Source organism: Xiphophorus couchianus, chromosome 2 (genome assembly GCF_001444195.1).
Source record: "Xiphophorus couchianus chromosome 2, X_couchianus-1.0, whole genome shotgun sequence".
Taxonomy (NCBI): domain Eukaryota; kingdom Metazoa; phylum Chordata; class Actinopteri; order Cyprinodontiformes; family Poeciliidae; genus Xiphophorus; species Xiphophorus couchianus.
In genome coordinates this window covers 20,621,374-20,641,707 of record NC_040229.1, presented here as the reverse complement: position 1 = coordinate 20,641,707, position 20,334 = coordinate 20,621,374, and the positions used below count along the sequence as shown (strand labels likewise).

The 20,334-nt window shown below is 36.1% G+C and overlaps 2 protein-coding genes across 9 annotated transcripts in view; both read left to right on the top strand.

The window, feature by feature from the left end:
* Window positions 1–13,627, top strand: part of LOC114134797 (receptor-type tyrosine-protein phosphatase eta) — a 54,908-nt gene extending 41,281 nt beyond the window's left edge. For all 8 annotated transcript variants that reach the window (XM_028001630.1, XM_028001622.1, XM_028001637.1 and 5 more), the window contains 23 exons: window positions 8–271; window positions 1,189–1,452; window positions 1,549–1,800; window positions 2,286–2,552; window positions 2,655–2,915; window positions 3,002–3,262; window positions 3,695–3,958; window positions 5,122–5,388; window positions 5,583–5,846; window positions 6,047–6,190; window positions 6,304–6,505; window positions 7,496–7,611; window positions 7,726–7,813; window positions 7,896–7,940; window positions 8,033–8,041; window positions 8,139–8,226; window positions 9,447–9,537; window positions 9,730–9,806; window positions 10,013–10,147; window positions 11,381–11,497; window positions 11,744–11,904; window positions 12,016–12,151; window positions 12,244–13,627. In XM_028001630.1, the coding sequence (XP_027857431.1) occupies window positions 8–271; window positions 1,189–1,452; window positions 1,549–1,800; window positions 2,286–2,552; window positions 2,655–2,915; window positions 3,002–3,262; window positions 3,695–3,958; window positions 5,122–5,388; window positions 5,583–5,846; window positions 6,047–6,190; window positions 6,304–6,505; window positions 7,496–7,611; window positions 7,726–7,813; window positions 7,896–7,940; window positions 8,033–8,041; window positions 8,139–8,226; window positions 9,447–9,537; window positions 9,730–9,806; window positions 10,013–10,147; window positions 11,381–11,497; window positions 11,744–11,904; window positions 12,016–12,151; window positions 12,244–12,378 (3,908 nt within the window). In that variant the 3' untranslated portion in view covers window positions 12,379–13,627. The remainder of the gene's footprint in view (window positions 1–7; window positions 272–1,188; window positions 1,453–1,548; window positions 1,801–2,285; window positions 2,553–2,654; window positions 2,916–3,001; window positions 3,263–3,694; window positions 3,959–5,121; window positions 5,389–5,582; window positions 5,847–6,046; window positions 6,191–6,303; window positions 6,506–7,495; window positions 7,612–7,725; window positions 7,814–7,895; window positions 7,941–8,032; window positions 8,042–8,138; window positions 8,227–9,446; window positions 9,538–9,729; window positions 9,807–10,012; window positions 10,148–11,380; window positions 11,498–11,743; window positions 11,905–12,015; window positions 12,152–12,243) is intronic.
* A 1,179-nt stretch (window positions 13,628–14,806) lies between these two features.
* osbpl5 (oxysterol binding protein-like 5) overlaps window positions 14,807–20,334 on the top strand; it is a 39,941-nt gene continuing 34,413 nt past the window's right edge. Inside the window, exon 1 of the mRNA XM_028001689.1 lies at window positions 14,807–14,983. The gene's annotated coding sequence lies outside the window, so the exon portion shown is untranslated. The remainder of the gene's footprint in view (window positions 14,984–20,334) is intronic.

Genomic DNA, 20,334 nt, shown 5'->3' with positions numbered 1-20,334 from the left:
GCTTCAGTGCCCAAAGCAGTGACCGATTTGACTGTGAGCTTCGTGGGCACCACATCCATCCAGCTCTCATGGAAAACACAAATGAATTTCAGTAATTCCTGCAACTATCTGGTGGAAGCATTGCTGGGCAGTGAGCGAGTTCAGAATAGCTCCACGAACTTTAAGAACTTCACCTTCAACAGTCTGACTCCTGGAACCCTTTACACATTTAATGTGTTGACAGTTCATGAAGGGGTATCATCAACAAGCACAAGCAAAATGGAATATACAAGTATGTCATACACTCTTCCAGAATTTTAAGACTTTGGATAAATATTTCATTGTTATACAAACTATTTGATCAGATCTTGGTTTCAAGGAGCCTGAATTTTATTTATTTTTTTTTTTTGAAGAAATCTTAGTCTATAGTTCCCTAAAGTTATTAGTTAAGAACTTTGTATTCAGTGGAGGATGATGGAGCTGAAAGAGGGTATCTGAGGTCTTTTGACAGGTTTTTGATTGATTTTTCCCTCACACATACCTGAAAAAAATGAAAAAGACAAATTTTAAGACTTAAAAATGTTGTTCTCTGGAGCCAAATTATATAGTGAAAGGAGAAAATATTGTGCACAACTGTTCTTTTGTAGTACTTTCTCTCTTGATAATTACAAATTATCATAGTTATTGGTAATTTGTATTTGTCAAAATGGAATTTAGGCAATTTAGTTTTGCCCTCAGGAAAGTATGGGACACAAATCAGCACAGAAATGACGCCTCATAGTCTTTAATCCTTCAAAAATAGAATCTCATAATATTCACAGATTTTTATCTATCTATCTATCTATCTATCTATCTATCTATCTATCTATCTATCTATCTATCTATCTATCTATCTATCTATCTATCTATCTATCTATCTATCTATCTATCTATCTAATTAATCTGTGATTAATCTGATTAATTGATTGACAGTACTACTATATGGCCAGAATAATTATTTGGTCAGAATTAAAGTCTTCGCATTGGTCATGTTTTTCAACTTTCAAACTTTTTAGCCCACCCCGTCTGTTGTATAACTGTTCAGATTAAATGCATGTATTTTCAGCAATACCTGCAGATTAAGCAAACATGCATTTCTTGTTCAGATTTGATTCTTTTTTTTTTTTATTTTGAATGATGTTCATTGTTGTTTCTAAATTTCTCTTCCAGTTCCTGCACAGGTCTCAGACATTTTAGTCATAGGAACCACCTCCAGCTTGTCAGTGAACTGGACAAAAGCAGTTGGGCAGGTTTCCTCATATCTTATCCAGTTATACAATAACACAAATTCCTTGATATACAACACAAATCTGACTAACGAGACTACACAGCATACATTTGAGAATTTGAAACCAGGAGTGCTTTACCATGTTGAGGTTGTCACTAAAAGTGGACCAAAGGAGAGCAACAGAAGTGTTGTTTACAATGCAACTTGTAAGTTTCCTAAATTTAGTGATTTTGTTTTTTATCTTCATTTGGATATGCATTGGTTATTTTCATGTTTGTGACCTGATTTATTCTTCTGCTTAGTTCCTAACCCCCCTGGCTCTATCATGGTGGAGTTCCAGACCAACAGTTCCATCAGATTTAATTGGTCCCTTCCAGCTAACATGGACCCTCCCCAGAACTTCACTGTGTTCACTAAAAATGACTCTTATGTTACCAAGAACAACTCGTTCCTGTTGGAAAATCTTGAGTCAGGATCCATGTACACAGTTTCTGTAGTCACTGTTGGTGCATGGGGTTATAAGAGTACCATACAGAGCACACAAAACTATACAAGTGAGTAAACACAAACAGCCAGTTTCATCATGCTCATTACTGTGAATAAAATGACAACAAGTGTTGTCATAAAGTTTGTCTTCGTTGTACTCAATTTTAAAATTGCACTAACAATTCAATTAGCGCTACTGCTAAATTCATATTATTGAATTCTTGTGTTAAGGGACTATTTCATATCTTTGGAGGACGTTTTTTGCACATGATCATTTTTAAAAATGTAAAATACTTTGACAACATAAGTTTGATCATTCTGTTATTTGTTCTGTTAATAGAGATTATTTAACATTCAAGTCATACATTTTTAACACTTTTAAAACATTTGTAAAAATTTAAAGACATATTTCTTTTACTGACATATTTCTTAAACTTTTTTCCTAATGTATGATCTTATGTTAGTTTTCCTACAATTGTCCCTCCTGTGTGATTGAACCTAAAAAGACTTTAATAAACGTATCTACTCTGATCACTTTTATCCTGTTTTTTAGGACCAAATTCAGTGACGGGTCTGACAAAGACCAAAATCACCCCTAGTTCAGTAACCCTGAAGTGGAATCAGGCAAACAGCAAACCACCCTACATTTATGAAGTGCAGCTTACAAGTGTTGTTCTTAATGTATCACAGTGGAAAGTGGTAAACTATACAACAATTACATTTGATGGTCTTAAGTCTGGGAGCAAATACAATTTTACCGTCACTACAGTTACAGAAGATTACACTCGAGCAGAGTCTGTGAAGGTTTTCTACTATACAAGTAAGTGCATCGTAGCTTGTAAGAGCGTGCTACAAATGACTTGTGCAAATATGTTTGGTTTTTTTTCTCCAAAAACAAAACAGTTTATCGTCTTGTTTTCAGGTCCTTATAATATCACAGATTTAAATGCTTTTACCTTAAACACAACTGCTGTTTACCTAAACTGGACAAAACCATACGAGTACAAGGTCGACTTCAAATATCGGGTGGAGACAACGGGCTGTCACAACCAAACTACCAACTCAGAAGCAGAAAACGTGACCTTCTCAGATCTCATCTCTGGAACCAACTGCAGCTTCTGTGTTACTGTCATAGCAGAGAATGGCACTGAAGGGAAAGAGATCTGCACCACTCAGTACACTAGTAGGGCTTTACTGTCTTCCCTTATTTTTTCTTTAACTTGTATCAGTGTTGAATTGTTTACATTTTTTATGGCTGTACATCAACAGAACCCAATGTGGCATTGCTCAATATCTCCAATGAGGGATTCAATGATTCAGTCCTGGTATCATGGACCAACCCTCCTGGAAATGTGGAGAAATATAAACTTAATCTGAACTGCTCCTCAAGTCCAAATCAAACAGCAATGCCCAGTTTTAACAACACCTTCCGGTTTTACAACCTGCACGCTGCAGAGCTCTGTAGTGCTGTGATGATATCGCACAGTGGAACATTCAAAATACCATCTGAAATTGTTACAACTGCAACATGTGAGTATCACTAATTATTATTCTTAGTAACTTTTGTCTGTTTTGATGGGGTTTTTTTTTTACGTACAATTAAAATAAGTGCAAGATGATACTTAAAAATAAGCTTTATGTAATTCTTACTAATCTCCCCAGTAAATACTACTACTGGTAGTACCAGTAGTAAATACTGGTAGTATTTACTACTACCAGTATTAAATAATAATGATAGAAATAATAGTAGTAGCAATACAAATTGCCTCACCATGTCTCATCAACTTTCCACTGTTGGGGAATATTTTAGCTATCTTATCAACTTCTCCCTCAGACACTCCCTAAATATGTTGTTAAACTCGGTGTGCCACAAAAAGTACCAACCAGCCCCCAATATGTTTGCGAAAATTTTCCAAATGCATACATGATTAATTGTACATGTGATGAATTCTGTCCTTGCAGACCCAAATCCTCCTGGGAATATTGGCATCCAGAAGCAATCTACCAGTTCTATTGAACTGCAATGGGGACAAGCACCTCATATGGAACATGCATTCAACTACAGCTACAAGTTGACCTACAATTATTCTCAGAACGAAATTCCTTCTAACAAGACAAATTACATTTTGTCCCAACTTCTGTCTGGGACTTCCTACAACATTTCTGTGACAACTGTGGGACCAATGTATTTTGAGAGTAAATCTGTTGACATATACGTGACCACAAGTAAGAATCTTATTTTATTCATCATTAATCTCTTATATCAATTACTCTCACAATGTCTTGTAAAACAAATACTTTCCAAAAACTGTTGCAACCACAAACTTCAGTGTATTTCATTTTATGCTACAGACCAACACAGTGCAGCACAAGATTTAAATTTGTATTTACCACCTTTTATCCCTAAATAGAATTTTGTTCAGCGGGTTGCCATTACACATTACCTGTTTAGTGAGTAAAGATGATATTTTTGGAATATAATCTGGGTAAAAACAGCTCTTATGTGCTCAAAGCTTTGTTAGCGTGAATCAGTTACCAAAAAGCATCATTTGGACCAAGAAACACAGCAGAGAGATTCAGGGATAAAAGTGTGAAGACATTTGTAGTGGATTTAGGTTATATAATAATAATAATAATAATAATAATAATAATAATAATAAAACAATGCTCTGAGCTGTAAGGATCTCAAAGACCACTGTTTGATTCACCATCCAAAGATGGAAAGAGTGTGGCCCAACTGCAAATCTAGTGAAATAGTGCTGTAAACCTTAACTATAAATCTAAACGTGTATTTATCAGAGAAGCAGCCATGAAGCAAATGGTAACTTTTTAAGAGCTCCACAGATTCAAAGCTGAAGTGGGAGGATTGTTCCACACAACAGCTATCTGTTGAGGGCAAAAATATGTCCTTTGTGGACAAGGAGGGGATATAGAAAGCATGTCAAAGAATTTGCTCTGGTCAAATGTGCCCAAAATTACAGTTTTTGACAAACTGTAATTTTGTCAAAATTACAGTTTGTCACCACCCTCTGCAGCGCTGCAGTTTTCATGCAGTTTTCATTGCATGAAAACTGGCATTGCACATTTCCAGCAGGAACAGGGAATCTACTGAGTTGATTAGAAGATGAAGTGGGCCAAATACATGGCAATCCTAGATTATATGTTTTTGAGTCTGCAGATGACTTGAGATTGGATTGTAGGTCCAACCTATTGGCTGGAAAACAACTTTAAGAAAAAGCCATTGAATGGTTCAGATCAAACCACATTTGTTTATCCACTACTTTGAAAAAATTCACATAAAACACATTATTTGTTGCCAGGCACTGCAGTGTCTGGCTTACCGGACACTGCGGACACTAACATTTCTCACTTGTTTATTAAACCATCAGGACCTCACAACGTGAAGTCTCTCAAACTTGATCCTGATGAGGAACGTATCAATTTAAGTTGGATCCTACCTGATGAGTATAAGGATACATATCATTTTTTTGTCACCTGGCGAAGCCACGATTGGACTTATGTTAGGAGCGCCACAACTGGTGGAACTTTATATAGCATCCCTGAACTGACTCCTGGTACTGACTACAACATCATCATCATCACTAAGACATCTGATGGAACAGAATCTGCCATAGAAACGGTGTCCAACTGCACAAGTATGCTCATAACATTCCATCTTTTATACAGTCCTAAATGCATGACATTGGATCTTGTGTGAAGTTATCTGTTTTTTGTGTTTTGAATACAATAAAACAAAATATAGGAAAATATATTTTCACACATTGTTGCACACATTTAACCAATAACAACTTTTTTTAAACTAATATTTATATCTACTTCACTTCGACAGATGCAAGTCCTGTGAAGAACTTAGTATGGGATGGACCAAACTCTGGAGATGCAAAAATTATTCTGGACTGGGACACGCCCAATGGAAACTACTCTAATTTCAAGTTTACTGTAACCAACACTTCCACCCTTTCTTATGCGAACGGTCCTAAACACACTATTTCTAACCTTACCTACCATTCTATTTATGAGATTAAAGTAGAGACTCAGAGTTGTGGAAATCCTAGCACTCCTCAGTGGATAACATGTCAGACAGGAGTTGCAAGTAAGTTTGTTTCTTTTTGGAATAATTATTGCCTGTAAATAATATGTAGAAAATTTTAAGATTTTAGGTCAGTGAAGCAAGATCCATTCATTAGCTCCATTTATATATTTTTTTTCAATGATTGTTTTTCATCTTTAGCTAATATTACTCACTATAAGTGATACATTGGTTTTTGGTTCCTCTCTTTTCATTTTATACAGAGCCACCAGCCATTTCATCAACCTTTGTGAAGCAGGTGTCTAAAACTCACAAAACATTCACACTTAGTATTGAAACTAACCTGATAAACAACTCTAAAGGACCAGTGACTCATGTTGGGATTCTGGTAACAAGCGATGACATTGGTAGGGTTTATTTCTTTTTTCTTAACATCAAGATATGCTCCTGTAACCCTGCAATAAATAGATTTAAAATATATTACAGTGCTTATTATTCTGTGTATTTTGTTTTCTTTAAGCCAGCATTCCTGATCTTGAAAAATTCCTGGTGAATACATACCATGAATGGAAATCAAAGTCTGCAAAAGCATATCTTGCAACAGTAATGACCTATACCCAAACGATCCGCAGAAGTTCTGTTACCTTGGACTTTGAGATAGGAAATGGATCAAAGTGGGAAGGCTATGCTAATGATCCTCTGGATCCAACTGGAAGTTACAGGTAAGAAAACCACACTTAAATAAAAAAGATTTCCTTTTACACGAAAATCTTTGGCAACTTTACTGGCCGATAGTGTATTTTGTGAAATTGCAATGTATTTTAGTTTGCTTTATTTACCATTTGATTCCAGCAGTTTTTACAGGATTGTTTTATAGAGTTTATGCAATCTTGATCAGTGAGTATAGAAAATTTTTATTTTATGCTTAATATTTTTTCGTAACCAAAATCAAAAATCTGAATTACTAAAAAGAAATTATAGACTGAAAATACACTCTTTATTTCTGCTGATGTATTTGATCTCTGTAGTTTGTAAGATACAATGATGAAAGTACTAAAACACTGTACTTAAGTAAAAATAAACAAACTAAAATATACACACTAGTACAAGTAAACGTACCATATTAGCATTTAAAGTTACTTGTAAGTTAAGTACAAACTTAACTTACAAGTAACTTTTCAGCAAGACATAGGGGCTAGTTTTAAATCAATAGTTGCTCAATATTTATGAAAAAGTACTAGATACATTGGCAGATTTTTTTCATTTATAACAAGAGATTTTATAAGTGAAATAACCTGCCATTAGTACCAGACCTTTTTCAACAATATTAAGAAATCACTGACTCTAAACTAGCTCCAATGTTTTGCTGAAAAGTGTGTCTGTTTGTGTGTACTCATCTTGAATAAGACAAGTACACTTTTCTTATTTCAGGTGTACTAAGATATTTGTACTAGAAAGTTGGATATATTAATTGTGATTTTGTTATACTTCAATTTTTATGTACTTCAATTATTTTAACAAAGACTGATAAGGGAAACAAAATGTCTGCAATGGTAGAATTATACGGAAAAAAACTCCGAAAGTTATACCAGTATGAGATCAAAGTATAAACTAAGCATACTGTAAAAGAAAAATACACTGCAAATATAGCATTTTGAAATGTAGAAATTTATTAAGAATATATAAACTATGTTTTGTTTTTTTTCCTGCAGATATGCCGTAGTGGTTTGCACCTATTTGGTTGTGGACTCAGGAAAAATTGACACCAGTAAATCAGTGTGTTCTATATCAGATTTGTCTATTGTGATTATTCTCGACAAAGACCCAGGTATCATTGAAAGATCCAAAATGGGACTTTTATGTGCTTATTTTAATTTTTATGTAATTTAATTGTTTTTTTCTCATGATTGACTGTGTAAACTTTGGTTTTATAAAATTACAGCTATCACCTATATTGCTATTGGAGCAACGTTGGGAATTTTTGGAGTTCTCTTTGTCATCCTTATTGGTTTTATCATCTATTGGAAAAGGTTTTTATTCTTTGTACCAATGAAAATAAAACAATGTTATTGAATCAGATGTTCATTATTATTCATATATTGTATTCTGCAGGTTATCCCGTAAGGAGTCTCCTGACATCCAGATTCAGTCAATGGAGTGAGTATTTAAGATTTTGCCAAATGATTATTATTTCAAACTCAAAGTCCACAATTGTTTATGTAATTATTACATTTTCTTTATTTTCTTAGGGGGAAAGTGTAAGTATAAGACATTGAAATTAACACACATATATATATTGCTCCTTTCTGGAGAATATTTATTCTCCCCTCTGAACAATGTTGCATATATGAGCAGAAGTGTGGCTGTGAGAGTGGAGGACTTTGAAGCTTACTACAGGAAGCAGAAAGCTGACTCCAGCTGTGGCTTTGCTGAAGAATTTGAGGTAAAGCATCACAAACATTTTTAGGCATTCCTAATCTGTAAATTTCTCTCAGTATATTGGTATCTGACAGTTCCTCAATATGAGAAAAAGTGTATTTTATTTCTCACCAAAATTTGTAAATTATAATGTTATATATTTTTATAGATATCCAAATGGATATCCAAATATCCAAATGGATGAATGGATATATATATATATATATATATATATATATATATATATATATATATATATATATGTGGGCGGGCGGGCGGACGGACGGACGGACAGATTCCAACACTACATCTCACCTGCTAGAATGACTGACAAGAAAACATCACTGATTCTGGGACTTTTTCAGTTTTTCGTAGAGCTGATAATGTCCTGGTTTCTGCCTTATTTTTCATTTTAGTACAATTTTTACCATTAAAGCTGATAGAGACTGCAATTCTGATTTGTGCAGTTATGCTTTTATATATAAGATACAACATTTGTGCATGGTCCAGATTGATGAAAAACAGTGGAACATGCATCAAAGACAGCAAAACACACCAATTGTTGGAATAAACAAGAGAAGAATGAACTGTTTTCATCTCACCAAGTTAATGTAAAATTGTTGGGCAAGAACAGATCAATAATCTGTTTGTTTTCCATTAATACTTGTATAGGGGCTGCACAGTGGCGCAGTTGGTAGCACTGTTGCCTTGCAGCAAGAAGGTCCTGGGTTCGATTCCCGGCCGGGGTCTTTCTGCATGGAGTTTGCATGTTCTCCCTGTGCATGCGTGGGTTCTCTCCGGGTACTCCGGCTTCCTCCCAAAGTCCAAAAACATGACTGTTAGGTTAATTGGTCTATCTAAATTCTCCCTAGGTGTGTGTGTGTGTGTGTGAATGGTTGTTTGTCCTGTATGTCTTTGTGTTGCCCTGCGACAGACTGGCGACCTGTCCAGGGCGTACCCCGCCTCCCGCCTGGAACGTAGCTGGAGATGGGCACCAGCAACCCTCCCGACCCCATTAGGGACAAGGGTGAACAGACAATGGATGGATGGATGGATGGATAATACTTGTATATAAATACTGTACATTTGACACTGGACCCACATGCATAAAGACATGGCAAAAGGATTTACAAAGTATTAAACTTCATAAAGTCACACAATTTATAGTTTTATAGTACCGGTAAGTGTTTTTTTTTTTTATTTCTTCTGTACCCACAAGTTAATCTACCAAACTGTTTTTTAAAGGACCTGAAGCCTGTTGGTACAGCTCAAGCCAAACTACATGCACTGGCTCTTGAGAACAAGCCTAAAAATCGCTACAACAACGTGCTTCCTTGTAAGTCACCTTAAATTTTCCTTTGTCATTCAAAAAACTAATCCTCATTCTTCAAACAATAATATGTTAGCTATAACACATGGAACGCCCCACTGTTTCTGCTTGTAATGAGCATTTTTACCATCTAACACTTTAATTTTAACTCATAAATGAATCATTCATACTTCATTTACATACTTATTCATCTCCTAGATGACTCCTCAAGAGTGAAACTCTCTGTTGTCTATGGAAGTCCAAATGAAGATTACATCAATGCTAACTACATGCCGGTGCGTACTGACACTATTTACAGCTGCTTTTGGTCATTGCTTCACCTTACATCATCTTATGATCACATTATAACTCACTTCTTTTGTTTCTTGGGTTCATTTTGAATCAAATCTACATTCATTCCCCATTTGAGAATCTTTGTGAAAACTTAACTTTATGGATATTTTATACTGAGGGGGTTTTTTTGTTGTTTTTTGTACGTTAGGGTTACCTTTCCAGGAAGGAGTTCATCGCAGCTCAGGGACCTTTGCCTGCAACAGTCAACGAGTTCTGGAGGATGGTCTGGGAGAAGAACGTCCAAACTGTGGTCATGCTAACACGCTGTAATGAACAAGGAAGAGTGAGTATGAACATAAAGAAATACTTTGTGTCGTACCTGTTCCTGATCCATGAGCAGTGAGTTCATCGATGTAGTCAGAAAGTTTTTACAGAGACAAAAGCTTTATTGAAAGCACATGGAGCCCCATAGGAGGTATGGGGATTTTTTTTTTTTTCTCTTGCGTTACCTTGCAAAAGTATTGCATTCCCTTGCAAAAAATTAGCAAATACACCCTGGTCTTTTTGTATACAGTCATATTGATAAGAAAAGTCCATTTAAAATTGCACATATGTACAAAACATGTTTCTACATTTGCAACTCTTTGGTACAGATGGGACCTCATATGAAAACAGCACTTAGAGAGAGAATACACAGGGGACTAGGAAATAAATCTCACACTAGGGAGCAACAGACACCAGAAATAAACTAGAATCCTACGAAAGGACTAAACTAACCAAGACTAATCTGATCAAAAATAAGAAACTAACACAGAATAATAATGAAACTGACATCAAAACAAACTTCAAAACAACTCAATAACCCAAGATCCTAACAATGAGAAGCCTGTTTTATTTTTGTATTTTGCACACACGTTTCTGGTGCATTTGCACCCTAAAGAAAAAGATATAAAATTTCAGATATTACTTCAATGAGATATTAATATCCCTGGGAAAACCATAAAAAACCCTTATATTGTTACAGAAAGACCTTCAGTATTCAAGATGTCGCAAGAACTAACTAGTACATTACAGCGAGAAAATGTAAAATCTATTGTGGGAAACCATACTGGAATGCAAAACTTATTGCATGTAAATGCAAAAATTTGGCAAGGTAACGCAAAAGTACTGCATGGAAATACAATAATTTTGGAGGGAGTCCAATAGAAAAAAATTCCCCCCACATCCCATAAGAGGCTCCATAAAAGCAAAATTTGCGCTAAGAAAAATGAATACCTTTTTTCATATAATTAACCTGAATAACAATCAGTGTTAAAAATCTACATTTTCTCACACTGTAGTTTCCATTCTTAATAAAAGATGACTCTAAATAAATATGAATAGACATTTAAAAAAATTGTTGAAGCAGAACAGCAATACTTTTTGCTTCAGTGTGTTTACTAAAGTAAGCTTATCTAAATGCAGCATGTATAAGTCCAGCGATGTCTATGAAATAAAAATCTGCTGCAATATAATATAACAAATATCAAAGTTTCTGAGTAAGACATAAACTAAAAGCAAATCAACTATCTTTCAGGTTAAATGTGAGCAGTACTGGGGTCCTGGCACCAAATACTATGAAGACATCATTGTGACAACAACTTCTGAAATCCAACTTGAAGACTGGACCATCAGGGATTTTGACATAAAAAATGTAACTTTATGTTGAAACCCACCCTTCCCCAAAACACATACACACACACGCACACACACAAACTCACCCCATCTTGGTAATCATATGGTTGTTTTACTAACACTATGCAACAAAAGGTATGCATATAGTGTGCTTTGCAGATGATTTGTCATTCTAAGTTCTGAGTCAAGGGTTTTTGATGTGCCCTGTCTTGATTATTCATCTTCTTGTAACTACTGTTTCAACGCTGACCTCCTTCCACCTCAGGTGAAAACAACAGAAGTCCGCTCAGTCCGCCACTTCCATTTCACAGCGTGGCCGGATCACGGCGTTCCAGAAACCACAGAGCTTCTGATCAGCTTCAGACATCTGGTCAGAGAGCACATGAACCAGTATTCCAGAAACTCCCCCACAGTGGTTCACTGCAGGTTGGACACAGCACCCCAAATTTACAAATGTTTTCATTTGGTTGGAAGAGTACGAAATAACCTTCCATCTCCTGTCATTTTCCGCCTTTCTGTTTTGATGTTTGCTCTCAGTGCTGGAGTTGGGCGCACAGGCACCTTCATAGCCATTGATCGCTTGATCTTCCAGATCGAAAGGGAAAACATTGTGGATGTGTACGGCATTGTTCATGATCTGCGAATGCACCGGACCCTTATGGTGCAGACGGAGGTAGGAACACCACACATCTACTCTGCTTTGTTTTTTACAACGTTTCACATCACGTACACTTGCTGATTTTTATTTTTGTTTAATTTCTGCAGGACCAGTATGTCTTCCTAAACCAGTGTGCCTTGGACATCATCCGGGCGAGAACAGGGAACAATGTGGATCTAATCTACCAGAATACAGCTGCCATCTCAATTTATGAAAACGTAGAACCCAAAAGGGGATATTAGTCTGCTTTTTCATTTCTTTACATCTCTCCCTTTCTTTTTGGGTGAGAAATAACTGAGCAAACAAGTATAAAGGGAATACGTTTGTTAGAAACATCAACCTTTAAGGGTTTAATCCTCTTTTTTATATTTATTCGTTAAAAAAATAGAGGAAACTGCATTTTTTTTATGCTTCTGCCTTAAATTCTCATACCTGCATATTCTTTGCACTGCACAATTATTATAAAATTGCTTTCTACTGTAAATGACTCACAGATTTTTATTTTGCTCAGGTAGTTTTATTGTATACTGTTTTGGTATTTTTAAATAAACTTTTAAATCGAACTGTACAAAACAAAGGCTGGTGGTATGTGCCTTAAAAACAGCATTCATGCGTTTACACCAGTAGAGGGCACACTTGTCTTATTTTTTCTAGTTATTAAACAGGGATAATGTGATATTTTAAAGGAATTTTAAGTTATTCTCTCCTTGCCTAACTAACTGTAAGCCAATATGAACTGTGCAATGTGATTTAATGAAGGAGTTTATTTGTTTTGGTCTCTTTTTGTATTTATATGCACTGCAATGTGACAAATGCACTGGATGCATTTATGCATTTGTCCCACACTGTCCACTAGAGGTGTTTCTTTTCAAGTAATTTATGTTATATTCTGGCCAGTGGTTCTTGAAATGGAATATTTATCTTATTTCTCATTTCATCTCAGGAACTTCTTTCAAGAAGAACATTTTACTGGCTGTATTTGTGTTAAAATATATATAATGCACCAGTTTGTATTATTAATAAAGACATTAGTTCAATTGTCTTTTTTGCTCTTTCCTATGCTGTACATTCTTTAGAAAAACATGTTTTTTCATTTCCTGTGACATCTCTTGTCCAGCTATGGCCACTTCCTCTGTATTAAAAGTCACTGGAGAAGCAAAAATGTACATATTTTTGTGAGTCTTCCAAACAGCAGGATTTTCCATTAGCTTGGTACCTTTTTTTTTCTTTTTTTTCCACAGATTGATTTGTAGCACTTATGTTTTAATGAGAAATAGGAACATAAAAGGAACATTTTTTTAGGATGTTTTAAAATGCTTTATGAGATGCTTGCTGGTTCAACGCAACTATGTAAAATGAGCTGAAGATATGTACTTCTTAAATATGTAAAATTAAATGGGATTAAAGATGTTGCAACATTGTGGCAGCAATCTACTCTTTATTAGAATCTATTTGCTTCAATGCCAATAAAGCTAAACTGTCTTGCTAAAATGTGTTTTGGTGTTAATTTTTCTACATATTTTATCACTTTTTTTTTTTTTTGCATTTTTAAAAGCTGATGTTAAGTTTATTGCACAGATTATCACAATTATTGGACATTTATTAGATTCAATCACTATAATGAATGAATTTTGTTTTTAACTTTATGTCACAAAGTTACAACAAGTAGCACATAATTCTGAAGTGGATGGAAAATTAGAAAGTTTTCAAATATGGTTGACCTGAAACATTTGCAGCCCTAAACAAACAAACAAAGCCCTTTAGCTCTTGTGTACTTTATATTTAACTACTTTGAGGTATCGAGGTGGTGGTAAAATAAGATTCTACCAGAATGTAGGGCTTCAAGGAGCCCCTTCCTGTTTTCCCCATTGATCTCCCTCATTTCACCATGTCAGGCTTGTTCGATATCTCTCACATTCACAAGTTGGACTTGAAAATAGATTTGACATTTGGATGGCACTTTCAGTTTTTCTTTTTTCTTCTGTGGTTTTCAAGTAAAAACAAATACAATTTAGGCTGGTGAGATTGCCATACTAAGAGTACAGATATTCCGTGTGTGTGTGTGTGTGTGTGTGTGTGTGTGTGTGCGTGTGTGTGTGTGTGTGTACTTTCTACATGTTCAACCAAGTTGGTCAGATTTGACTGAAAGATAAATGGAGCTAAATACAGGACAAGTCCTGAAAGTGGATGCAAATGACTTTAACCATTTGCCTTTCACAAGGACATGTACAGCCACAACAAAAATGGGTTGGATCAGAATATTCTATTTTTGCATTACAATCTCAATCAAACTTTAAAAGTAACTCTTAAGAATTTTTAACCAAGCCTTAAAAATTGCTGTTAACAGACACTCTCAGTTTCAGTCTGACTGATACTGAGCTATTTTGCAAGCTATTTCAGTGTCTTAATGTGCATAGCTTGTAGAAACATAACCCAAAAGACTTAGCTGAATACAAATGTGACACTTTTCCGAATGTATCCTTTTTTTCTCATAATTGCGTGTACCTTCTCTAGTTTATTTCATAGAAAGTGTACGATTGTAACATGACAACAGATGGAAAGAACGTTTGGAAGGCATTGTAGAGCCCATGCAGTACATGTAGTACCTATTTGTGACCACAGGTGTCGCCAGAGCTCACTGCGTGGCAGCAGCCAGGGCAACCGCAGCAACCAGAACGTAGAGCCCGTTCTGAGCTCTCCATGTTGAAACCGAGCAAGTTCTCCGGCAGACTCCGACCGTCCGTGCGTCCCCCACCACCCAGCTGGTTCCACATCGCCCTGCTATGACACTTGACTGGGAATGGGTCTGTGAAACTGTATGAGTGCTGCCTTATCCGGGAAAAAACGGTAAGTCCGTCTCTTCTCTGCTACACAATGGCAGCGAAACGAGACGGATAACTATTTTTAGTGACTCCGAATTATTCAACTAACGCAGTTTTTTTTGTGCTAACTTGTAGCTAGCCGTGGCAGCTCCTGTGTCCGTTACAGCGAACGGGGAGGTTTTGTCGGTATTTTCAGACATCATGGACTCGTTGCATTTCCCTGTATTTTTTTTCCTGTAACATCACAGTGTATTTGGCCGCCTGATTGCGAGGTCAGGGGGGCTAACGTTAGAAGCTTTCTCCCCAAACTTAACCCTCACCTCCACATTAGCGGAGCAAACCGTGCCCCATGCGACTGCAGCTTTTCTTGCTGTCACCGTCTTTGCATAACAGGGAGTCAAGCTTGTGCACACGATTGCTAGGCAGCAAGGGCAATTTGCTTAATTTCTCTTGATGTGTATTACGCTTTACTTTACTGTTACCATCTACTGTGGCTGCAGCAAGCCGAATTCGTAAACATGACCAAGCGAAGCCCGATAACGTTCCTCTGTTTACTGTAACAACCCGTATGGCCGAGCTCTCATCACCGAAATAACCACACTTGTTTTGTTTACTTTCAATCAGCCTCCTTTTGGTCTGTATTACCAAAATTCTCTCTGTCTGTGAATCCTTGTAGTGGCTTGAATTTCCGCATCATGTTGCTTTAGAGCTCAGCGGAAAATCTAGATAATTGAAATGTAGACATTTAAAGTACTAGCCCCTGACATATTTTCACTTTTGCTGTTTCCATATGTTGATCGACACCAGTAGGTGCTTCTCTGCCTTTAGCATGAAGCTCTTTATTATGACTGTGATCGTGCAATTAGCTGGGCAATAATTAATAGTGGCTTTTGTTTCTAGAGATTTTGTACTGGCTTATGTAACGCTCCAGAGTAAATGAAACGTCAATGCAGAAGTGCCAGGATTTTTATAGCCATGAGGTTTATTTGTCAACTGCAAATTCCAATCCTCCTCTTATCTTTGTGGAGTTTTTACTCTGTGCCCTTGAAAAATAAGGTGTTACTCCAATTGTAAGTAGACAAACAGATCAGTCAAAGATAATTACATTTTTCCTTGATAAGCTGTAGTCAGTGATCAGTTTTTCAGGTATTGAAAAATATGATTTTCCTTTTCATTAAATGCATCAGATATAAGAAATCCCAATATTTTTGAATGAATTTAATAGCATGCCTTTTGGAGTTGAATATTGATCCGGTAAAGGTTAGGGACATGTTAGATTTAAGACTGCCACCCCTATCAAAGAACCTACAGCACATGTTTGTCCTTTCTGTTATGTTGTCCTTAAAAAATCAGAATGAATCTGCATTCAAATTAACAGGTTACATCTAAAATGAACCTACCAAGCAAACAGAACAAACAAGAAAAATAAATTCAACCAGAAAACGCCTGGTCGTTACGTCTCAATTATAATTGTATACTTGAATGCAGGCGATGTCTTGAATAAATGAAGCAAAAATGCAAAGGCATTACTCTTGACCTTGATGTGACACGTTACCCACATGTCTCCTGTGGGGGCAGCATCACAAGCCCAGCTGTACTGAGCTTCAGTGTCTCAGAAGAAGGTCACTGTCAGAAATGACAGCAAAGTGTCTCTTCGCATACCTTTCTCAATTTTTATCACAAAACCCTACTTAGCAGGTAGGTTTTGGAATTTAAAACCTGAAACCACTTTAGCATCACATGAAGGCTGAGGAAATCTTTAGGAACAGGCCAGTGAGTTTAGATTTCGAGTGAATAAATACATTTTCATGGTGGTCTGAGATGATTTCAGAAACTCTAAAGTGGTAAGACAACTTAAGTAGAAACAAATGCACCAATGTTGTGTACAATCTTCACCTTATCAATTTCTCCACATTCCCTGCGCAAATTAAGACAGAAGAGCTAATATTCTGCTTAATATCTCCTTTTAATGAGATAACAAAGGCAGAAAAAAATGTAATCAGATTTTTAATCTGGTTGTACAAAGCATTTGGGAGCTCAGAGCTGCTTTTTCCATGTTGAATAATATCTGAGAGCTGGCTGAAATAAGCAAGAACAATTTCTCTAATTTCAGGAAAGACAAATTTGACCTTTTGGATTTTTTTTTTCTGTTTCAAAAACACAGACAGCTTTGGTATATAAACTACAGGAAGACCTTCATCTGGGTAAATCTGTTTTTAAAAGAGGTAATGAATAAAAGACTGGCAATTAATGTGCTAACTTTCATTGTCACTAATTCACCAGCTTTTTTTCTTACTTATGTTACTCTATAAACTACAGACTAGCAAAAAGAGAGAGCGCTTTGTACTTAACTCTCGAAAACCTCTAATAAATGTGATCGGCATTTAGTTTAAGTATCAAAATTAAAATAACAGTTTTGGAATTTGTTACTCGAACTAAATGACCAAAAAAATGCATTAGGGTCTAGGAGGGAGGTATTGTTGCAGGAGGAAATGATTACTAAAAGTGCTGGAAGTGAGCACATGGATGGTACCTGGAAAATTGCTGCAGACTGTGGAAAAAAACAGGTTATGAAGATTTTCTGTTTGTGTCCAAAGTTCTGCATTCATGCAATCTTTTTCAGATGGTAAAGGATTCATGCCCTTTATTTACACTCTGCTTTAGACTAAAATCAGTCTGAGTCGGAGTTTATATCTGCAATATCAGGCTGTCGATATCCGAGATGGCAGCGGAAAGCATTTCAAGGTCATAAATATTGTGTGACGAAATGGAAGTGGGTCATTAAATCATTGACAACATACTCTGTTAAAATGTGCATATCAGATTCCTGTGAGCCTGTGCTGCCTTAAAATAGTATCAGTTGTAATGAGTCTTCAGATAGAGTAGATGTTCAATAACCAGATCATTAAACATCTATTCCATTTTACTACTTGGCCCAAGCTTTGCTTATCTGTAGACACCTAATGTCTGGTTGTGTCATGTGATTGTCTGCCTTGTCCTAATCAGGTGGGGATATATAATGGTGTTGGGCCTTAAGCCTATCAAGTAGAACTGTGGCTTTGCTCTGCTGTGAATGACAAAACGAGAGTGTTGTTGTGAATGAAATAAAGACAGGAAGGGAGCAGAGAATTTGAAGAGCTGTTTAAGAAACATTCTGTGGGTGGATGATGCCTATATGTATTAAATCTCGCTCTTTTATTGCACGTATTGTGTATATAACCACCAGCTGCTGATCGGATTTTCATTTAAGAATGGGGGGTGTCCTGGTTTTTGAAGCCAATAAAGCCAATAATTCCCAGCTGTTGCAAATGTACCCTTTCTCCAGTGTCGTTGCACCTCTACTTTTATTTTGCTCTAAAGAATTTCTCTAATGATTTCACACAAAAGGCCTGCATGAATACTGAAAAAAGAACATTTATTCTTTACAAAAATAAACAAACAAAAACCGAAATACAGCCTTGAAACTGTTTCAGAGTGACTGCTCTTTTCAGTGCAAAAAGTACTACTTCTGGTTATATAAGTGGATCTGCGCCTCTTCAGCTCCCCTGAGATGGAAATGCTTTCCCCGACATCTAGCCGGGGAATCTAGACTAAAACGTTCCATACAGAAACTGTCTTGCTACTTCAGGGAAACAAATGCTCTTTAGTGAGCCAAGATTTCTCTCCTCTGCAGATTTTTTTTGTTCTGCATTACCTTACAGCTGTAGTGAGGTCTTTGTGGGTGAAACCACTTATTTATGTTTCAAAATATCTCATTTTATCAAAAAAAGAGAAACATGTCTCTTTTATGTATCTAAATCAAAAAGGCAATAAATGAGTAATTGTTGCTTCTCTTTTTATATTAAGATACAAGTAGTTGACTTTTTTCTAAATAATATGAAAGTCTAATTTATTTTTACTCAAGCTCATCTACCTATTAAATATTTTATAACATTCCATGCTAACTTTAATAATAATTTGCTTGTTTACATTGTGGCCTAACTTTGCAAAGTTTCCATCTATTTTCTTCACATAGCATTAAACTATGTGAACCGTGTACAGTGATATATTTGTGAAAATAATCTATTTCAGATTTGTGCATATATGCATCAGTTGCTTCATTGTTTTTGTTTGATTTTTGTTAAATTCATATTATTGTCCAGCCCTTTGCGAACATCCTGTAAAAAGCTGATAATCTGCTATTTCATGAGATAACATGAACGTCTGTGTTGAGATTACAGCAAGGTTGTTTCAGAAATTTTTTTCTTGCTTTAACTCTGATTTATTATGAAATAAGGGCTGCCAGGAGATTTACGTCATCAGCCTTTTAAACCCTCTCTTGGAGGGTCATCGTGCTACTGTGTTCAGAATCAGATTAACCCTAATTTTTGGTTTCTGGCTGTGGATTTTTTTTTTTCAAAAAATGACATTTCATTAGCTGCCGACCTTCCACCCGATTATTTATTTTTTGCAGCTTTGCTGCTTTAGGAAATTAATTCTATCAGGGTGAAAATTTTGAGATTATAGGCTGTATAAAGCTAATCAAATATTTATTCGGGTGGGAAGATTGACACTTTTATGTTCCACTAAATGGAAACTTGTGACTCCAAACTTTAATTGTCCATGTCAAGCAATTCTAAGACAGTAAATCCTTTGAGATTGTCCTTTGGTTTCAGAATCTGGCTGTTTTCCACAGCATGGGATCATCATCTGACTGCAGTTTAAATGGGATACCCCTGCCAAAATTGTTCTTTGAGCCATCCAACTCTCAGATTGCATCTACAAGAGTGAAAGGCTGTAAACCTTTATATGTTACAAAGGTTTCAAATGGAAACTAGCAAAGCATAATGCAGAAACGCATGAAAAAAAACCCTTTAGGTTTTTGTGTGGCTGTCCATATTTACTTTTATAGGCCCTTTTCAAAGAAGCCTTCAGGAATTCTTGGCGTCTAAGTGTGATTAATGCGAGGATGGAGGTGGCGGGGCTGAAATCAACCTGAGGTTATGCCGGAAATATGGTCTTTTAGGGTGGTGGTCACAGAGCCGACTTTGAGAGTGAGTGTGAAATGGGGACTTCCCCAAAAAGACAAAAGACAAAACCAGCAATGTAAAACAACAAAAACAACTGATTATGCATATGTACAATTTATAAATTAGATTCTTTACAACTTCATGTAACTTTAACAAATCTCCTCTGGTGGTCCATTTTGTGACAGTAAGTTAACCATTATGTGTCATACAGAGAGTGGATTTATTTAACAGGAGTCCATTTTCTCCTCTGCGATAGTATTTGCCAATTTGCTTTTTGCTTGAACACACACACTCACACGCACCCCCCACACACAGTATTTGTCTTCCCAATTCTAATGCAGGAATACAAACAGCATAACCAGTTTGT